The sequence below is a fragment of the Rattus norvegicus genome, chromosome 2 (genome assembly GCF_021556685.1).
Source record: "Rattus norvegicus strain SHRSP/BbbUtx chromosome 2, alternate assembly SHRSP_T2T, whole genome shotgun sequence".
Lineage (NCBI taxonomy): Eukaryota > Metazoa > Chordata > Mammalia > Rodentia > Muridae > Rattus > Rattus norvegicus.
The window spans coordinates 235795001-235816623 of record NC_141535.1 but is presented as its reverse complement, the minus strand read 5'-3'; the positions used below and the strand labels follow the sequence as shown (position 1 = coordinate 235816623).

The window sequence follows — 21623 nt, the reverse complement described above, 5'->3', positions numbered from 1 at the left end:
GTCCCGTGTAAGGGAGGCTAACAGCCCGGCCTGCAGAAGGTTTGGTTTGGAGGTAACTTTGGTCTGCCCCAGTCAGGTAGCAGATTTAAAACGCTGCCTAAAAACAGACTTGAAGATGTTCTAAATTTTCTTTGCCTGAAGGACTAAAATACTTGAAGAACACAGGAACTAGGAGTTGGCTAATTAAAGAGTTGAGTTAAAATAGCCATCCAGTATGATTATTCAGTTTAATTAAAATAGTATGCATGAACTCTCCGGAGTCGTCTGCATACAGTCTGCACTGTCTACATACTAATTCTGTGGAAACTTTAGTATTGCAGTCTCCTACCACGCCACTCTCTTACAGTTAGGCCAGCCTTTCTAATGCTGAGTGTCACACTCACAGTCGTGCGCACACATGGAATAGGTGTGGGATGGCGAGGTTATTTAGTAAGTTCCTCGTCCTCTGCCTTGTACCCTAGTTTGGTAAAGGCACGGAGAAGCGGAGTCCTTGAACTGAGCTACAGGGAACGCCATGTGCTAGGGCCAGCTAGGGATCAGGAACTTCCTGACCTGTCACGCTTGGCTCCTTGAGCCACACTGTGAAAATTGGGGGCAGTAGCGAACAGTGGAGACGTAACATGTGCTTCCTTGATTGATTTTTTAGAGCTCACTTGGCATGTGGTAAAGCCACTTTTGGGGGTTGGCTCCCGGCAGGAAATCTAAACCAGACTGTCTTAGTTTCTTGTCCTGTCGCTGTGACAAAATACCCCGACAGAAGCAACTTCAGGGGGAAAGGGCTTACATGACCTTAGTTCCAGGTCAGAGCCACTGTCTCCTGGGGATCAGGGTAGCAGGACTGAAGCAGCTACTCACGCGATGGTGATGGCGTCTCTAGTCAGCTGCAGAGGACAGTTAATTAACTAATGCATCCATAACTGTGTTCGGTTCACTTTGTAGTTTCAGTAAGTCCACACCTCCCATGCCCCTGCCCCGTCCTTGCAGTGCAGTCTGCAGGTCTCCTTACCTCAGCTGTACACCTGAGCTAATCCTCAGAAGCATGCCCACAGGCCGGCCTAGTTTAAACACGTTTTACCCAACACTTGGGAGGCAGAAGCAGGCAGGTCTCTGAATTCAAGGACAGTCTGGTCTAAGTAGTCAGATCCTGTATTTAAAACACAAAAACAACTCACCCTCACACAGACCGTGTAGGGAAATGCCTAAGGAATGCAGTAGCCAGGGCACCATTTTCCCCTTACGCACACTACACATACATAGTGGGAGCTCAGGGAACCCCTGGAGGTGGTCTCATCGCCAATGAAAACAGTGGCCTTGTCTCCTGTTCACCAGCGCTCTCCTCCAGCACTGTCGTCCAATGGAGGTCTTCACAGCAGCACCTCCGGGTGCTGGGCAGTTCTGATCACAGTTGTGTGGTACAGCACAGTGTGCTCTGACCACAGCTGAGGAACAAGGCACGTGAGGTTACAAGTGCAGGAAGCTCCTTATGGATATAGAGGTGACACATGCATGTGAGTGTGTGCCCTTCCTCAGGGCTGGCTGTTAGCAAGGCAGCATTTACAACTCAAAAGAGGGAAGTGCCTGTCAGCCAGAGGAGTGGCTGGAAGGCTGGCCGCGTGTAACCTTGGTTGGAAGAATCAACCTTCCAAGGAAGAACATTCTAGCAAACTTGCAGAGATGTGGGGCACCATGATACTTTGAAGAACCTGTAGGACAGACTAATGTCTAAGGGCAGATGCTCCATGTCAAAAATAAGCAAGACTTGGGTGTTGAAAGCACCTGAGGCAGCGCTCGCTCCTGAGGACATCAGAAAGGACGCCTGCAGCAGGATGTGTGGGTGGTTGGGAACCACGTGTGCGTGCTGGGGCCTTAACTTGGGTCCTCTGCTGAAACGAGTGCCATCTCCCAACCCCCGCTTCCTCACCTCCTCCCCCACACCTGCATTCACATTCATGTCTTCCTAACTCCCCATGCTACAACTCTGAGGGCTGCGGAGATGAGCCCCTGGGAAAGGCACTTGCGGTGCAAGTGTGGAGACCTGGGTTCAGCTCCCTCCCAAGTGTGAGGCTGGGTGTGGTAGTGAACATCTGTACTCTCGGTGCGTATTGTGAGATGGGAACTGTGAAGACAAGGGAACTCCGTGATCCTGTGGGCCTGGTAGCCTGACCTCCCGAGCAGGGAATAAAAGACCCTGTGTCAAACCAGACCTAAGGCAAGACTGACCGTCTACACACCATGGCATGTGCGTGCCTCCCCTTACAAGCACACGTACATTCAGAGATTGAACCCCTGCTCTGACTCGCCCATGCTCTCCTCTTTGCTGCAGACCTTCGATGAATGCGTGGCTGAGGGCGGCTCAGACTGTGCTCCAGAGAAGCTCTGGCTTCAGATCCCGTTCTTCTGTGGCCACAGCTCAGAATGCTGGTAGGAAACTAAACTAAGGTGGCGTCTTCTTCATCTCCACAACCCACATCTCATGAGCAGGGCCAGGGTAGCCAGGACTAGAGAGTTATGAGAGTCTACACGCACGTAACATGTAAATATCTCCATGTGTTCCTTTAAATGTTGGTAAATTCACTGTGTACTCTCACGGTGTGTTTTATCAACTCACCTGGTATTTTTGCCTTAGGGTGCTGTTCTGCTGAATCCCATCTTAGAGGTTAGAGGTCGTTTCAGAAACCTTATTTTGTCCTGCATTTTCTGCTTCAAGTAGATCAAATAAAGCCAAGAAGTATTTATAGGAATTTGTCGTTCAACTCATCTTGAGTTTAGAAGTGTCCAACAATACTCTTCTAAGGTATGGCTGTGATTTAGTCTGCTAGTAAACATGCAGTACAGAAGAGATTTTACTTTAAAAAAAAAATCTTATGTTCCCAGAATGCTCTGTGTTCAAGTTCTTTAAATAATTGTACATATTTATTTATTCATCAGCCATTTATTTTGAGCTCTAAGGATGAGATCTGGAGCTTTGCATGTGCTAGGCAAGTAATGTACCACCATGCTATGCCCCCACTCTTTGTTTTGGGGGGGGGTTGGTTGGTTGTTTTGGTTGTTGGTTTTTTTGTTTGTTTGTTTGTTTGTTTTTGTTTTTTTTAATCAGTTGATCTGAACTTGAGACTCTCTTGCCTCAGACTGTCCAGTGCTGGGCACAGACATGCACTGCTGTACCTGGTTTATCCAGTCATTTTGATAGAAATGCAGAAACAAAATCCACCCAGAATTAGTATATTTCTTAAACTATAATGGGAAATTCAAGAGATTTCTAAATTATTTGAGCCATGTAGATTGACAGAACGTTCCAGGCCCCACTTGTAGACTGCTCCAAAGCATTGTCATAGAAAAAGGACCGGAAACATTGGAAGAGTCTTTTCGGGTTTTCACCACTTTCTCTGAAAAGGAAACGAATCTCTGGTCCAAATACGGCACAGCACTTGTTCTTGTAAATAAAGTTTTACCGAGCACAGCCACTAGTGCTGGTGTGTTTACCATCTGCCGAGATAGCACAGGTAAACAGTTGTGGCTTAAACCAGTTAGACTACAAAGCCTAAAACGTTTATTCTCTGCCTTTGGTACAAAAAGTTTGCCAGGCCCTGGTTTTGAATAATAAAGTGTTGCTTGTTGAGTTTTAAAAAGAGAGAATACTTAATATATTTCCTACCCAACTCGGGGAGACCTTAGAAATAATCCCTTCTTCCTCGCCTCCCTTTAAGGTTTTTCTGAGATAGAATCTCTTGTAGTCCAGGCTTCCCTGGAACTCGTAACCCTCCTGCCTCTACTTCCAAGTGCCTGGACAACAGGGCTGTACTGCCACACCGGGTGTTCTGGTTTGTGGCTCTGACTTTTAGTTGAGGAAACAAAGAGGGGTGAAGCCGCAGCCTTGGGATCACATGGGCACTTGAAATGCAGAGCCAGAGTTAAGCATAAAGAATGTTGGTGCTAATTAGATCCCAGAAGTATAGTCACTTAGGGTGAAGCCTGTTAACAGCATTAGCTGACGCCACAAACAAAAAGATTTTAAGTGTAGCCTCTTCTTACCTACTTTCTGTTTCTCAGGATATGGGGGAACACTAAAGCTCATGGAAAGAAAAGACGTGGAGTTTACAAATTAAGATAAACAGTAAACACAAATTGCTTCTACTTTACCAAAGGAACTCTCAGACTGAGCACAGTTTTAGAGTAGTTTTAAAACACATAGTGCACACTAAGTCAAATAAAAGAACATATGACACAAACAGACTGTGCTTAAAATGTGTTCGCTTCCTGAACCCCTTAGTAGACTCTAGGTGTCTGTGTGGGAGCCCAAGCTGGATGTGGGAGTAAAGAAAGCTAGGATCCAGTTTACCAAAGGTGCCTCATGTGTGCCTCCCTATTTCCTCCATATCACGGGTAGCAGACATAAAGACACTTAACTGATTTCACAACCGGGTTTTTAATTCCTTTTCTGTGGTCTCAGGAATGTTGGAAGCAGATGGGCGATGGATCAAGCTAAGTACAACCTGGTTAATGAGTACTTCCTGGTGGGGGTTACTGAAGAGTTGGAAGACTTCATCATGCTCCTGGAGGCGGCTCTGCCCCGGTTCTTCAGGGGCGCGACGGACCTCTATCGTACAGGTATGCGCAGGACAGGTGGACTCTGTAATAAAGTGGACTACAGTTCTAGGAAAGGGCGGGTTGGGAAGGCTAAACACACGAACAGCCATAATGTATGTGCTGTTGTTCCTCTAAATGCATGTCCAGACTTCTGTGAGTCCATCAGATACTGATAGTTTTCCTTTAATTGTTTGACAGCATGCCATCCCTCAGACTCCCCAGGAGTTTACATCTACCCTTATTTCTTCATGATTGGAGCAAATAAGGATAGTGGAACTAGACACAGGCTTTATCATGCACTTTTAAATAAACGAGGGCCAGCAAGATGTCCCAACAGTGTGAGAGCACTTGCTGTACAAGCTCAGATATGCGATGGGAGAAAGGACCAAATTCAAATCCAGCAAGGTCTCTGACGTGTGTGCGTGTGTGTGCGTGCGTGCATGTGTGTATGTGTGTGCGTGTGTGTGCGTGCGTGCGTGTGTGTATGTGCGTGTGTGTGTATGTGCGTGTGTGCGTGTGTGTGTGTGTGCGCGCGTGCAGGCACACACACTGGACACTTGTTGTGCTTGTTGGTAAGAATAAGTAAATGACTGGAGAGAGTGGCAGCCTCCACTTCCTGACTACTGGGCTTGTTTACTGTGTGGGCATTTTGCCGCTTCCTTTAAGGGTTCGCCTTCTGACAGGGTGCCCTATGAGGTTAGCTTTCTAGGTTTTGCTGGACTATATTAATGTTGTAAGGCAAAGTATTACTTGCCCTTCAGTGTGACTTATTAACAAGAACCATTTCTTTAGGTAAGGAGGCAGGTCTGCTTGTGTTCTGTAAGAATTATTTTTGTTTCCTGTTTCTCCACTGCAAGTAGGAAAGAAATCTCACCTTAGGAAAACTACAGAGAAGAAACTGCCCACTAAACAGACCGTCGCGAAGCTACAGCAGTCCGACATTTGGAAAATGGAGAATGAGTTCTATGAGTTTGCCCTGGAGCAGTTCCAGTTCATGAGAGCCCACGCGGTCCGTGAGAAAGATGGAGACCTCTACATCCTGGCCCAGAACTTTTTCTATGAAAAGATTTACCCTAAGTCGAACTGAGCGCAGGTGTGGCCAGAGCACTCTTGATCTGGAACTTGACTCTGTGACCACCTTCTCAGCCCCACTGCGCGGCCGATGCGTGTGTGAGCTGCCCGCGAAGCTAAGAGATGTCTTAGATGTCTTGATGTCAAGAGAGGAGATGCTGGCGGCCGTCAGAGGTCAAGGAGAGTTCGGCTCTCAGGCAGTTCACTCTCTCGTTTTGTTCCCATTTTCTTGATAGTTACACTCTCCTCCCGGGGCAGGGAGGGGCCTCGAATTGCCTACAACATACCCCCGGGGCAGGGAGGGGCCTCACATTGCCTATAACACACCCGTGGAGGTTAGTGGGAAGGCGAGTACCATTCCAGAAGAGGTTCTGCTTCTCGTGCTTTTGATGAGGCTTTCCTCACCTCTCCTTGAATGAAGATGAATCCGTTTGCCACTTACCCTTCTGGAGTTTGTGTCTCCACCTCTACTGAATAGTGCTAATAACCGTTTGGCAGTGTCTGATTTATTTTTATGAATCATGTCTCACAAAGTTTATTAGAATGTTTGATCACGTTTTCTCAGAACATTTCTGCTGCAGTTGGGTTTGCCCATATTTATGTAGGCTCTATTTTATTTTATGATCATTAGTATTAAAGAGATCAACTGAAAACCATGAATAATGCTGTAAAAAGGTAGAAAGAGTTAAAGAAGCAGTATTCCTGACTCCTGCCACCCCGGTATCTAATATTGGGTTAATATTTCTAAGAGTGTGGATGTTATCTGAGGCTTTTTTAAAGGATTTCCACATATCAATGTAAAAAAAAAAAAGTGAGTTTAATACCTGTCTCTCCATGGCTTATCTGTAACCCTGTACACTGACGTCTCGGTGATTCCACTGATGGCGACTCCATCAGTGAGCTGTGATGTGGGTAGGATTTGCCTACTTCTGTACTTTTACCTGTAGACTATTTTTACTACGGTGCTTTATAATGTGTTTTAAAGCATTGCATTTACAAAAGAAAAAAGGAAAATGCTGTAAATATTGCATATTTTATGTATTTGGACCAAAAAGTTACAAGTAAGTAGACAAAAGTGGTTTTGCAACAATTTTACTATGTCGAGTAAAGTCATCAGACCTGCTATTCTTGTATTTCTCATTTAGCGTTACTGTTATGGTGTCACTAAGATGAGCTGACGTAGCCTCTCAATTTTGATGGAGAACGTTGCTCGCCCCTGAGGCAATAGTGATCTTGGGAAGAGTACTGGAGTCTGAGCTTACCTCTGGTGCCGGCTCTGGACCTTGCAGCTGTGTGATGTTAGTCAGCTCACCTGACCTCTGTCTGCTTCAGCTTCCTCATCTCGAGATCAGGATACCTGCTGTACCTACCTCACAGGGCTGTTGTGAGGACTAAGGAAGACGGCATGGCAGAGAGCACTGTGAAAGTGTGGCGTGGTGTTCAAATGTGAGGTGTTATCACAGACGTATCTCTAGCCTATGGTTCCATAGCCTTCATTCTTTTTAACAACAAAAAGGGAAAATCCACTTTTAAGCTTTATGAGGAAAAAGAAGACCCTTTCTCTTGATATAAATTTGTGTTTGATAAATATCCTCTCAGTGTTTTATCTTCCGTGCTTCAGCAACTGTTGAAATGTGAACCCCCTGTGAGCTCTCGAGACTCCTCCTTAGCAGATGAGGAAGAGCGGGAAAGCCTTCTGCAAACCTGAAAGATTGTTCTTGTTTTTATCTGACTCTGTCATCCAAGAATGGTGGCTATCCTACAGCTGTGCTTGTGAAAGTGTATTTTGTAGAGTTTCATTTCTCTATTAATGCTTCACCTTCCCCCTCTTCACATCCAGAATTCTGATTCCTCTCAGACACACTTTTCTAAGGGAGTAATTATTTGTATGTTTAAATATTTCTAAGCAGGACCTCATCAAACAAAGCATTTTCAACAGAAAGCTTTAAAGTATGTATTGTGTAGTAAGGGGATGGAGAGCACCGTATATCAGGACGCACTTACAGCGATTAAAGGAAAGACTGAGCCACCAGCCCCGTCAAGACAGAAGTATTAAGAGGACGTAGCAACATCCTCGCTCTCCCTCCGTCCCAATGAAAGTTTCCAGGTTCCTGCTAAAAACAAGTTGTTTTCTTGCCCATCGCTCAAGAGCCTTGTCAAGGCAGGCCTCTGGCTGTTGAATAAATCTGAGGTTATTCTTGAGAGTTCGCAACTAAACTCTTAGGTAGTCAGGGCAGCACTTAGAACACCGACTGGGACTTTGTGTAAATTGTTCTCGTTAAAGACCAGAGTGCATAAGTCAGGGCTCTGTGCAGCCACTCAACTCTTAGTGGTGCAAAGAAGCTGTCACAGATAAAGTAGAAGCAAAGGACCATGGTTATAGCTTAGTGAGACCTTTATTTATGAAACAGATGACTTGCCAGATGCAGACCATGAGCTGCAAGCCCTCACACTGAGGGATCGTCACGGAGAAGCCATGTCTGTGTCTGAACCAAGTTCCCCCAAGAGTTTCTCTACCTCCCAAGTCTCCCAGATTACAACCCCAACAGCTGCTTTCTGACCCAGTCTCTGCCGAGGTTTCTTCCTTCTATCTTACGTACACTGCTTTCAGGCAACTCGTTTTCCTAGCTCATGAGTGCAAAATTGGGACATATTTATTTCTTTTAACGCTTTTTGGAGTGAATGGATTCAAAGTGTCCTTTCTGGAGATGAAGAAAAGGGTAGGTTTTCCTCTGTAAAAGTCCTTAGAGCATATAAATTTATAATCAAATAAATAGAACCACTGAGACAATGTGTATTTTTTTAAATGTGGCAAACACTTTTCTCTTATTTTGGCCTTTGTGGGTTTTTTTTTTTTCCAGTAATTTGACCTTTGGGAGATGGGTTTTTAATATGATAGTAAAGCAAAATAACCACTTTGAATTTTGAAGACAATGTCAATGTGTGTATATCTATGTTTATTTCCTACAGAAGAAGAGGAGGTAGCTTTCCGTGTTCAGCTTGTACCAGCTGTTTTCTTATTGCTGAGAAATGGCAACTGTTGATAAACCGTTGTGTTTTAGAATGTAGTGGGGAGGATATATTTTGATTTCACCTGGCTTTAATTTGTAGTGTCACTTAAATATATCTGGTAGCAACCCTTGAAATAACTGCATGGGAACAGCTTCTGTGTCCCCTGATACAGTCACACAGTCTCTTAACGTCCTGCTGCCTCTGGCCTCCTGATGATTGGATTTCAGTATCCAAAACCCACAAAACTGAAAGTCACCAGCTTTCCAAACGCTTACGTTTTCCTTCTGTCCTGGAAATCCAGATATCCCCTATAATTTGGACTCTGTTGATCTTCCTCATATGTGTCCTTTTGAGAACCCCTAAAATTGCCTGCTCCGTCAGGGAATTCACCAGAGTATTTTGATGTTGCATTTGCATAGATAGATGCGAAATAGTTTGTAGATGACAATTCTCTTCTTTAATAAAATGAATTTTTTTGAAAAATCTAAGAGTACTAGAGAACTTAACCAAAGCCCAGTTCCCTAATGCACGGCTGGTGTTTTAATTTACGTGGAAATCCTTCTCAGAGACCATCTGTGTGAGCCATCTTGCCAGCTTTGTCAGGCGTTCTTTTCAGACATAGCCGTGGTCCCAGGAGCCTTTCTTATGGGGACATCCAGAGCCTGAGCTTTCTGTGACACTTGTTGTGTCCAGGCTCAGGTGCCTCTGCTCCGGGAAGTATTCGTGCCATTGTTGTTGAGTCTTTGCACCCTTGTACCTTGGGCAGAGTTGCTGTGTTCAAGGCAGACGGCTCTGCAGTCTCCTGAGAGGGAAGGCACCCATTCCCAAACATTCTCCGCCATGGCTCCTCCTCAGGAACTTCCTCTCTGACCTCTTGAGAAGGCGGGAATTTGAAGGGTTGGGTGACCATTTGGTCACTTTAATGTCATACAGCTTGGTGACCTGTTAAAGATGAGCTCCAGTGGTCACGTGACATGCTGCAGCAGCCTGTCCAGGTAATGAGAGTCCAGTGTCCAGTGTAGCTTAGCGACACACACATGCTGAATGGTGACTTCAGCTAATCATGCCTGCCCACCCCCAACGTCTTAGGAACCACTCCTCCTCCCTCCTTCCCTGCCCCCCCCTCTCTCTCCACCCACCAGTGTCATTTATGCTAGACTGTCCAACTTGAAACGACTTTGTCACATCCCTTGGAGAGAGAATCACCCCCTTTCCTCAGCATTCCCAGGCCTCTGCGCTGCTGAGGTGCTCCAGTCTGATACCTAGAACAAAAGCTGTCCAGTCAACACTGCAGGGACAGGGACGGTGACTCGGTGTCCAGGAGTAAGGCTGCCTTCAGCTGCTTTGATGCTAAGCTGACCTGGTGTTTGGTGTCACCTGAGAGCTCAGGCAATGTCACCAGACAGCCCTGCATCATCCCACTCATTTGCGGAGTTTTCCTAGGTTAATTTTGACGAGTTTTGTGCGTTTTGACTTCTGTGGCCTTTGCATTTATAAGTCATTGATGTTGACGTTTCAAGTTGGAAAGTATGAAGTATACTTAGGTATTCAGTTAGCTAAGAGGAAGAAACAAAATAGAGGTAGGCTTTGGGGATAAGAGGAGGGGCTGTGTGAATCTGGTTAGCACTCGGAGCTCTGCTTCAGGACAGCACGTGGCCGTCACGTCTTGAAAACAGCGGCAGTGCCACCACGAGAGATTGCCACAAATTCAGCGTTTCATTTATTTTTTTGAGAATTAACTTTAGACAGGCATAGTGAACTCTGGGTTTGAAGCCATTCTGGTCTGTACAGTTAAGTTCCAGGACAGCCAGGACTACATAGGGAAACCCCTGTCTTGAGAAAAAAACAAAACCAAGAAACAAACTTTACTAATTCTGTCTGGTGTGATAGTGTGGCACCTTTAATCTCATATAATTCCAGAACCTGGGAAGCAGAGGCGGGTAGAGCTCTGTGAGTTGAATAATAAGATTTCTTTATTTTCGTTTTCAAATTTTCTTTTGTGAGTGTGTATGCACAGAAGAGAACATCCGATTCCCCCAAAACTGAAGTTTACAGATAGTTTTAGGCTGCCATGTAGATGCTTGGGTCCTCCAGCACAGCAGCAGGCAGTCCCAGGATCACTGAATATAACTCCTTGGAGGGGATGAGGAGAGGGTAATTAGAGCCTCACCTGAGAGTCTGGCCTGCCTCTCTTACCTCTCTCCACCCCAGCTGTACGTGGTCTTGGGCGATAGTAGGATACATGGGAGGTAGTGTTAACTGGAGGGAGGCCCCGTCTGTACAGCCTTAGAAAGGTCCCCCGGATTGGGTTGGGCTTTGAGCTAGTACCATTGTTGGTCTCCCAGCTCCCTGCGAGTAAGCTTAGAAACTCCCTGGTTCACCAAACCCTCTTGGATTTTTCATCTCAACTCCAAGGCAAAGTAAACAATAAGGAACAGATGATACAATACACTCAGCCATGCTCTCACCCGGTTACCCAGATGTATATTCGGACTTGGAATCTAAGGAATGTTCAAATCTCCCTAGAATCCTTATAGAGCCAATATACAAATTAGCCTGGTGCCTAACGGATCACATGTTGATCCCACAAACATAAGATGACCTAACTGGGTATTTCATGTCGCATCTCTAGGATCCAAAGTGTGTATGGCAATAACAGTTTGTATAGATTGTGTTCAGTCTGTAGGCCCCCTTAATAGTGTAGCCAGATTGGGCCATAGAAGTCAGGTGTATTTTCAGAGTTTGAGATAATCTTTCTGTTCCATGTTTCAAACCTCTTAATACTAGTGGTGGGGGCGAGGGGCGCTACGTTTTTTTTTTTTTCTTCAAAATAACCAGCCTGTCCTGTAATTTTATTTGAAGTAAGCCAAACCTTCAGAAACTGGCGGGGAGGGAATACGTCACATGTTATTCCAACAAGAGTAACCAGAGACTTATTTTCCCCCTTTTAAATTAATTTAGAATTCTCCAGAGGATTAGTAAATTAGGTCTCTAGGCAGACTGTGGTAATCTGACCAGATTATGGGACCTATAAACAGTGGAACTTGGGCTTTGGATCCATCCAGGGCCTGTTTAGAGGAGGCTGTGGATATTAAACTCTCTTGTCCTCATCTGTTTCTGTCCTATCCCTGGTGAGGCTCTTCAAAGACCACCACAGACAGGAAAAGCCAGCCAGTTGTATTTCGCTTCTACCACACTGACGGCTACACGCACGGGCATCGAAACGGACGCAAACCCAGATGGAGTCCGATGCCCTCTCTGCTGCGGTCCTGCAGACAGACAGTCTGTAACGTTTGATATGGATCTTCTGAGTGGACGAGATGAGATTAGATTGGTCTCTCTGGGAGCCAGCACTATTCATTTTGTAAGAAAGTTCTGTTGGAGGCCTGAGGACTGCCAGGAGCAAAGTGGAAACAGCCCAGCTTTCTCCTCTTATCAAGATCCACAGCTGGTACCGCGTTTAGCAATGGAGCAGACCGTGGTAAAAGGATTTGAATAGTGAATTGGATGGGAAGCTAAGAAGGAGGTCCCTGCCACCCACGATTGCAATACGAGTTTCATGTGTTATAACTTAATTTCCATTTCTCGTTGTAATGGATGACAAAGGCTGGCGTCTCCAACATAAAGCGAAAGGCTATTTTTAGTTATCGGTGGGCTTTTGTGTTTTTGTTTTTTAAAAATAACCCTGCTAGGTGCTGAGCACTGCAGTACAGACTGTGCACCGTGCCCCTTAGCATTTATATTAACACCAATGTTTCCTCCAGGATGGTGGTCTAGAACTTTATGACCTCACAGGGTACTTTGCAATATAGTCTCATGAAAAGAGAACGCCACTGTCCTTATTTTACAACTGCTCTTAGACAGAAGGTGATTTCTGTCCTGTTTGTTATAGTCAATCCTTGAGAGTGCAAGCCTTTATTCCTGGCCACATCGGCATCTCGTAGGAGCCCGGGCCCAAACATAAGAAGTCCCAGCCAGTCAGGTAGCTCTGACCCTGGATGAAGTCCAAGAACTGCTGGTTCAAAACAGCAATTCAATGTAAAAACTCAAAGTCTAGAAGGTTAACCTGGCTGGTTAGATAGCTAAGGCTGCTCATGGCAACACTTGAACCAAGACTTGAACCAAGATCTGTCTGGCCCCGGTGTTATTTGTCTCCAACATGGGACTACTGTTTAGGCCGCCATCCATTTTCCATATTCCATTCTTGGTTCTTGCTCTCTTAAACACTAGTTGAGGAAGAAGAAAGCAAGCAGTTAGAAGGAAAATGTCTGTTCTTCTGGATGTATACGTCTGCTCCCAGGAGCTGGGATGGCTCCCAGTTTCCGGAATGTCTGTGGAAGGCCGGGTGCATAGCTGAGAACCCGAATCAGCCACCCGCTGTAAGCACGTTGATCCGTGCTTTCCTGGTGGTGGACGGGTTTGGGATTGGGATGGGATGGATTGATGTTCCTTGCTGTACCTAATATTTGATCCTGATGAACTTTATGGCTAAGGAGTGTGTGGCCCGGCCTTCGCCATGTCCATAGAGCTCTGAGATGACATGGCATGGGACCTATAGCTGCTTGGGAATACTTGATGCTGTGCTCGCTGGTAGTGAGCGATTTCAGCCTATGGTCACGAGGGAGTAGAATAGCTGCATGGCTAACACGGCAGTTACTCACTTGGTTATCATAAATTTTACCTGCCTTGGTTATGTTTGTTTTGTTTTGTCTTTATTTTAAATGAAGGCCCACAACCTAAAGTTTAGTCCCTACCTCAAGGATGGGCCAGGTAACTCTAAGCCATCCCCACTTCAACAGACGGCCTTCCACATAGTCTCGGGAGAGATCAGAGAGGCCTTGGGCAGTGTGTCTCCCAAGCACATTCTTGAAAGAAAAAAGCTGGGCTGGAGAGATGGCTCAGCAGTTAATATTGACTGCTCTTCCAGAGGTCCTGAGTTCACATGGTGGCTCACAACCTTCTGTAATGGGATCTGATGCCCTCTCCTGGTGTCTGAAGACAGCTACAGTGTACTCACATACATAAAATAAGTACATCTTAGAAAAAAAGAGCGAGAAAAGCTATTTGACCATGTATAGCCCTTCTCACAGCAAGCGCTATCTATGCCTTTAGCATCTTGCTTCAATCTCTCCATCTTCTGAGAAAGATAGAAATGCATTCCACTGCATTTGACAGGTGAGGAAAACAGGATCGTGAAAGGCCAGACACTTTCTCAGTCACATTGCTAGGAAGAGTCAGAGCCGTGCAAGCTCTGGCACCTGTCATAGCAGAGGGGACAGTTCATTTTGAAAGTCTTCCCATGTGTCTTTTTGGCCTCAACCCCACAAGGCTTAGCAACAGATGCAGGGCCTGGTGCTGTGGCACTTGTATGGGCTCCAGCTGGGGCTGTACCTCAGAGGCGTTCTTCAACTGGAAGAAACAAGGAGTAGACCATGGGGGCCATTGTGTTTCTTGTCATCTTTCTTGTCTGTTCCTTACTGCATACATCAATCTCCGGCGAGAATTTGATAGCATTATTCTTGCCACATGATACTGAGATTCTGGGCTGGAAATGGCCCTATGCCCTTGGTTACCTGGGGGTGAGGGGGGCAGGTCCATGCCCTTGATCCCCAGGGTCAGTTTATGAATTCTCTCCATGCTCCAGTTTTATCGTGCAGTCATGATGGCAGGAGATGTCCAGGCTGCTCTTAGAGCTTAGAGGTGCTGAGAACGTGGACACTGAGTGAAGTAGACTGGGCCCAGCTTCAATGTGGGTACCCAGCAGAGTGCTTATGGCCAGAAGATCTCCTTGGTGTCTACCTCCTCACTGTGAGGTTTACTGCTCACATGCTGTCTCTCATCATATGCCCACAGTCTTTCAAAAGAGAAGTCCTGAGAGACTCACTACCTAAACTCCACAAGGAGGGCAGGAAGAGAAGACTCTTAACAGTGTACAGGAATCAGGCACATCTGTCTTTGGGGAGTCCAAGCATCCTAGAGCAGGGAAGGGTAGCACAGTAGCCAGTGGGTAGGAAGGATGGCGATTCCCCAGCTCCTCTCTGGCTAACAGAGCTGATCCCTCTGAGTCACACAGAGCCTCGCATTTAGTCACTTAGGCCTCTGGAGTCTGGGTGGCCAAGGCTTCCTGCCAAACCCACTTCTGCTAATAGCAGTACTATTATAGTGGCTTTTATACTTAAATTTCTTTTCTTCCAGGGGCCCCAAGGTCTTTAACAAATGCAAGAATGATGCTGTAGGCCCAAAATTAGAAACTGAAGGAAAAGAGACACCTCATTCCAAGTCTTCTCTTTCAACAGCTTGGCCTACTTGCTTTTAAGGCTGAATCTTTAAAGATTTATAAACCTGGGTGGTGAGGGGGTGGGTAAGAGGAGACCAGAGGTTTCCTTATTGCTTCATGCTGTCTCTCAGCTTCCAGCATCTCTGTGTGATACTGCAGCTGAGCACCCTTGGTGCTGCATCTGGATGAGCTAATGACTGCATCTGGGAAGTTGCGCTCAACATGTGTGTCTGGGGATATACACAGCGGCAAGAGGAGGATGCCTGTATCCCACTCTGTCGCTATCTGCCTCATTCTCTCAAGACAGAGAGAGCCTCTCACTGGACTTGGAGCTAACTTAGTGGCCAACAAGCCCCAGCAACCCTTCTGTTCCCGCCTTCTAACAGTGTAGGGATTACGGGTGTGTGTAGTACCAAACACAGCTTTTGGACTTTTTAAACATGGCTTCTGGGAATTTGAGCCCAGGTCCTTGTGCCTGCACGACAAACAATTTCTAAGCCATCTCTGCACCATGTATTAATTTTATATAATTTGCTTTCTTTATGACATTTTCACACACATTTGCAGTCTGTTCACACCTCATTACCCTTTCTTCTGACTGTGGCTGATTCTGTGCCTCTTCCCAACAAGGCTTGGCTTCTACTTCCCTGTCCATTTTGTGCATCCCATATAGGGCTGTGCACTCAACAGTCAGTTCTAATGTGTTGGCAGGTTATGGATCTCTGAAGCAATAGTCGCGCACGCGGGGTTGGGAATTTAGCTCAGTGGCAGAGCGCTTGCCTAGGAAGCACAAGGCCCTGGGTTCGGTCCCCAGCTCCGAAAAAAAGAACCAAAAAAAAAAAAAAAAAATAGTCGCGCACGTGTGTTGCACACGCGCGCGCGCGCGCGCGCACACACACACACACACACACACACACACACACACACACACACACACACAACACATACACACAGCAGCTCCTGTGACCAAAGCTGACAGTAGTGCTGGTCTACCATCTAAACACATAGTTAGAAGGCAGTTTGATGAGCACACACATCAGCCTGCTCACATGTAGGTCTAGTATGTGCTAGCCCCGCTTTTCTGTCATGTGGCTCAGGTCAGTCTAGGATGGCAGATGCCTTGAAGGACAGTGTCATTCTAAAAGGCAAGAGTGACATTTGAGCTTCATGCTTTATTCATCTGTGATGACCTCAGGGATGACATAAACCAACCTCCCTTTCTTCTGTGCCTGCCATGCTGGTCCGGAGGGAGAAAGAAGTGTTGGAGGTAGGCTTGGCCAGGGCCTGCCTTCCTTCCAAGTCACCAGATGCTGGGGCAGGGGTCTTCCAGCTTTGTTTGGACAGCAACAAGCTTGCTTTCTCTGTGTTGGGGGAGAGAGTGCCATTTACAGATAGGTTGAGCATCCCTAATTGGAAAACTTGAGCTCGAAAATAGCTCATAATGGAAAATAAATTTGAGCACACACATGATGGATGTCACACGTTACAAATTCTTACATGTCACAAGTATGGAAAGAGACAGACCGGGATCATCGTCCCTGTTCTGTCCCTCACCTGCCAAGTCACTTTTGGGAAAGCACTCATTTGTTTACTTCTCCAACGAAAGGTCAGGACCTAACTCTACTTGACCCTACATATGGACCGAATGACGTCATGTCTTTAAGGTTTTTTAGAGAATTGTAAGTGAGCGGAAGAACTTAATAGTACTGGTGTCTCCTCGTGTTTCCCCTACCAAGGGTGTCAAACCTTCTGACACTGTGACGTGATGTCATCACCTACAAGGTTCATGCTCAAGAACCACTCAACCACACTTGGGAGGGAGAGGCTAGATCTCCCTTCCAGGTTAGCCTTGGCTACATAGTGAGACCCTGTCTCAAAACAAGTGAGCAGAACCACCAGTCCTACCACACACAAAGCAGGACACACACACACACACACACACACAATGTACACTTTTTTTTTAAGTTTTGATTTGTTTTTTCAGTTGTTCTGTCATTTGAGATAGGTATCTCTATGTAGTTCTGGCTGTCCTGAAAGTTGCTGTATATGCCAGTTTGACTTGAGTCAAACTCAGGTATTAGTCTTCTAAGTGCTAAGACTAAAGGCATGTGCCACCATGTCTGGCCAGAAATCTTAACAATGTTTCAAATAAGTTCATAATTAGGTCTCACTCACAGTGACCTGTGGTTGCAGGTTCCACACACCTGTTGGATCGTGTCTTTTTCACTCATGACCAGCTCAGCAATGGGCCAGTTGGGCCATATCAACTGACAAGTTCCTCATCTAACCTCAAAGCCACCATCTATGTGTGCCCACTCCCCAAACACATTGTGCTCGGAAGCATTGAATGTCTTGGTTCCTCAGTTTCTCTATCTGGACAGTAAGTTCAAAAGCAAACAAACGAAAAAAGAACATTCTGGGCTTTGAAGAGAGCTCCCGGGACAGAACCTATTGTTAATTGGAAAATAAATAGCTCTCGGGTTGAGCTGCCTCCTCCTTTCAGGGACCCTCGTGCGAGGTGTGGGAGACAGCTATACTTCCTTTGAGGATAATAGTGACTGCCCCAGTGCTTTGGGGGAGATGAATGAGACAATACACCTGACAACTTTTTAAGCTCTCCCAAGAAGGATACCCTTGAAATCCAGCATCCAGGTGTGCTTTGCTTTGACTTGTGAATTTGGGGACTTTATGAAAATCTGAACCTAGCAAACAGGCAAATTAAGGGTGAAAATTAGCATCACAAGCAGCCTCTTGGCTTGACAAAAAGATTCGCAGCAGGATCCCTTTAAATAGCCAGCTCCCCTGGTGCATTTAAAATATGACTCAATTTACAAAGATTTTGATTTACATATACCCAGTCAGGAACAGTCTATTACAGAAGGAGCACATATGTTTTCTATAATAAAGATCGATAACTGTGGGATTTTAAAAATACAAAATAATTATTCCCATCATCTCCGTCGGGCAGTTAACACTTCCAGTGCTAGGAAGCCGTTCTGAGAACTACAGCTGTTGCTGAGCAAGGAGGAGTGGGGTGGGGTGGGGGTGGGGCTCCTGAGCACAGCTATGGGAGCGAGTGGTGGAGAGGTGAGGGGACCACGCTGTCTGTCAGCTGTTGCCTGGTTGAAACGAAGCTCAAGGCTGATTCTAAACCCAACACTATATGCTGCTCCAAATGAGGCCAAATAAAATATTTCCAAGTTAATAGAAGAGGAAAATCAGTAGGTAGGGGATCTCTCATGTATGTATAAAGCCTTCTATAGAGAAAGGAAACAAAAATCCAACAGCTACAGAAGGCAAGAGAAATGTGCAAGCCCGTTGTCCCATTTTGGGGTCCGGGAGCACATTGAGGGTGTACACGTGTGTGTGTGTGTGTGTGTGTGTGTGTGTGTGTGTGTATGCATGCGTGTGTGTGTGCATGTGTGTAGCAAATGGTGCTTGCTTGCTGCCTTGCAGGGAATGTGCTGTTCAGAGTAACTGTATCCCCAAAATGTACACTTCATACCTAATCTCTAATCTCTAATACCTAATCTGCGAATACTCTGACATTGCTTAGGACAGACAAAGATGGTGAATGGGATTAATTTCCTTAGCAGCTCACCCTAAAGTATGGTGATTGTATCTTAGATGATCCAGATGAGCCTGACTCACATGGTATCACCACAGGGGTCTTGAAGGGGTGAGAAATGAGGTTATGTCTCATTCTGCAAACAGAAAAGTCTGAGTTTGATCGCCAAATGAATCACCCCAAAATGAATCATGGTGAAAGTGGAGACGGGATCCCTGGGTTCGTTAACAGCCAGTGTGTCCTATTGGTGAGCTCCAGGTCCAGGAGAGATCCCGTCTCAGAGGAGGTGGATGGAGGTTCTCAAGACACCCAAGGCTGTCCCTTAGGTCTCCACATGCAGGTGCATGCACATATATATTAAAAAAGAGGGAAGGAAAGACAAAATGTTCCCAGGTGATATCATGTGGAGTGGGCATTAGCTGTGTTGGGTTTTGGATTCAAGTGTTGATTTGCTCCCATGTGGTTGGCACTCTTTTAAGAGCTTAAGAATTTGGACCTAGGGCACATGATTTTAATCCCAGCACTTGGCAGCAGACGCAGGCAGATCTCTGTAGATTCAAAGCCAGCCTGGTCTACATAGTGAGTTCCAAGACAGCCAGGGCTACATCAAGAGACCCTGTTTCAAAGGAAGAAGAGGGAGGAAGAAGAGGGAGGAGGAGGAAGAGGAGGAGGAGGAGCGTGGGACCTAGTGGGAGGAATCAAAAGTAAGTCACCGGGAAGCAGACTTCCACCGCACCCCAACCCGACTTGGTGCCCTCCCTACCGAGAGCTGCAATGCAGGACTGAAGTCCTTCAAACCTCTTCATCCTTTAAGTTGCTTCTTGTCATCCAGATGAGAAATGAAGGGAGGGAAACATGAGCCAAGGAGTTTGAGCAAGCCCTAGAAGCTAGAAAAGAAGCAACAGAACCACTTCTCCTGGGCGACAGAGCTCTAATGTGGTTTGGTTTTAGCCCATTGAAACCTTTTCAGTCTTCTGACCTCGGAGACTGTGAGATTGTTGATGTGTGTAGTTATGTCATGAACTTTATCACGATTTTTAGGGCATAGAAAAGGAATATGGGGAGATGGGTTTATTACAGCTTCCCTTCACATCAATGCTTGCTGTTCCCTGTACAAAAAGGTTCTCTGGATGCAAAGCACTGGGAAGGCAAAGCCAGGCAGATATCAGTGAGTGTAAGGCCAGCCCCGTTTAACTAGTTAGACTTTGCCTCAAAAATGTATCTCTGAACCTGGACACAATTTCACAAATGCTTCAGGTGCTGTGAACATAAACCCCTATTCTAACCCCAAGGCAAGAAGCAGGAAGTAAGAACATCGTGGGCTGGCCCTCGAGCCTTCTTCTGAGACATGAAAGCAAGGAAAAGACCTAGATTCTCCTGATGGTGACTCTCCTCTTCCAGGTAACTTTCCAATTGTATGGAAGCCCCTCAGAGTCGATGGCACCTCTGTGAACTACCCCATGTTCCTCCTGCAGTGTTTGGACCTTCCTCACACCTCAGCAGCTCCTGTGTCTCCCTGGCCAACCGTTTCAGAACCCAAGTCTCTCGGCCTGCCCCTCTGTCTCTGGCGCATAGGTAGATGCTGTAAGCAGGACAGAACTTCAGTGAGAGACAGTGGAATGCTATCCCAATTTAAGACATACCCCTGCACCTTGCTTCCCTCTTGTATGCTACCCCATGTAGCCAGTGGGTCTGAACCATGTCTTCCCTGTTTGTGGGCCTCTGACTGGTAGAGATGTAGTCAGGTCCACTCAACTCAGAGGACAAAGGTAGAACCATGGTTTTGTTCATTTTACTTTCCAACCCAGCTTTCAAGACCAGCTGATGTCTGGCTCTTGACTGGTTCTAAATGCATACCGTGGAGGGATATAATTAATTTACCCTTCAGTTTTCATGGGCATCTTACTGATGGACTGCTCCAAACTTCAGTTGCTTCTTTAGAAAATGGATAAAATATCATCTGCCTCCTGGTGTTGTCCTAGGGACCAGTTGAGGATCTCTAGTAAGTTCCTTGCCCATTCGCTACATCAACAAAAAGGAGGAGCAGCTCCCATTGTTTCCAGTTGTGTTGCTATAAAACACCAGTAAGATGGGGCCTTGTCCTACTTTCAACTGGATTCTTAATGGGACTGAAATTAAATTTTGGCCACTTGCCCCACGACTGCCCAATTAGGATGTAAGACCAGGTCTCCAGACAAAGAATGCAACATTCGTCAAGAAACTTCAGGAGAAGAGGGAGAGGCAGGCTGGAGCAGGGACTGGCAGGATGTGGTGGCACCGTGCCTTAATCCCAGCCCTGGGGAGCCAGAATCAGGTAGGTCTCTGTGAGTGTGAAAACAACCTGCTCTGTTGCAAACCCGCACTTCTGTGCCATGAGAGCAAGGGCACAGGGAGGCCACTGGGGACTGACTGACCCATGGGTGGGGTGACGGGGGAGAAGCCTTTTTTTGTAGATAACGAGTCCAGAGGCCTCAGGGATGTCCAAAACAGCCACGGCTACCTCTCCAGGCAAAGAGAAGGGAGAGGCAGACTGGCAAGGTCCTCTCCCAGGAGCTGAGGGAAGAATCTTTTATGTTGTAGAGGAAATCCAGTAGCTTCAAGGTTCTAGAGCTGCCTGTCAGGGGCCTGAGGAGCTCGGAGGTAGCTGGCTTTAGTATACACCATGGGTATACTTCAGTAGGGAGCCAGTTGCCTCAGCCATCAGAAGAAGGAGAGAGGGAAGTGGGTCTTCCCAGCAGAGAGAGGTTTCACAGCTTCCTGAGGGAAGCTGAAAGTAGCCGGCAGTAATTCGTGTGTTTCTCCTGTTGGCGTTCAGCCTGGGCACAGCTGAGCTTATCCTCTTGGACAGTCAGGGGACCTATCTTTTTGAGGTGCTTTGGGTTTTCCTTCTGACCGGACACACAGGACAGCGGATGCTCTCATAGAACGGGGTGGGTGGTCCAGAATGAGTCTCTGTCAGGTGGTGCCTGTATTAATACCGAGTGCGGAAGAGGGAGGGGGTGAGCAGCCAAGCTGAGGAGGAAGAGTCCTGGGAAAGTTATGATTAAGTGAGGTGACTTATAGTTATGTCCGTTACCCTGAATTAATTGCTGTCTGTTTAATCAATTA

General features: G+C 46.3%; 1 protein-coding gene across 2 annotated transcripts in view; it reads left to right on the top strand.

The window, feature by feature from the left end:
* Positions 1–8446, top strand: part of Hs2st1 (heparan sulfate 2-O-sulfotransferase 1) — a 133692-nt gene extending 125246 nt beyond the window's left edge. The window contains exons 5-7 of one of the 2 annotated variants that reach the window (XM_087617170.1): positions 2324–2421; positions 4451–4608; positions 5445–8446. In XM_087617170.1, coding sequence (XP_087473296.1) covers positions 2324–2421; positions 4451–4608; positions 5445–5674 — 486 coding nt within the window. In that variant the 3' untranslated portion in view covers positions 5675–8446. 2 annotated transcript variants of the gene reach the window in all.
* The last annotated feature ends 13177 nt before the right edge of the window (positions 8447–21623 follow it).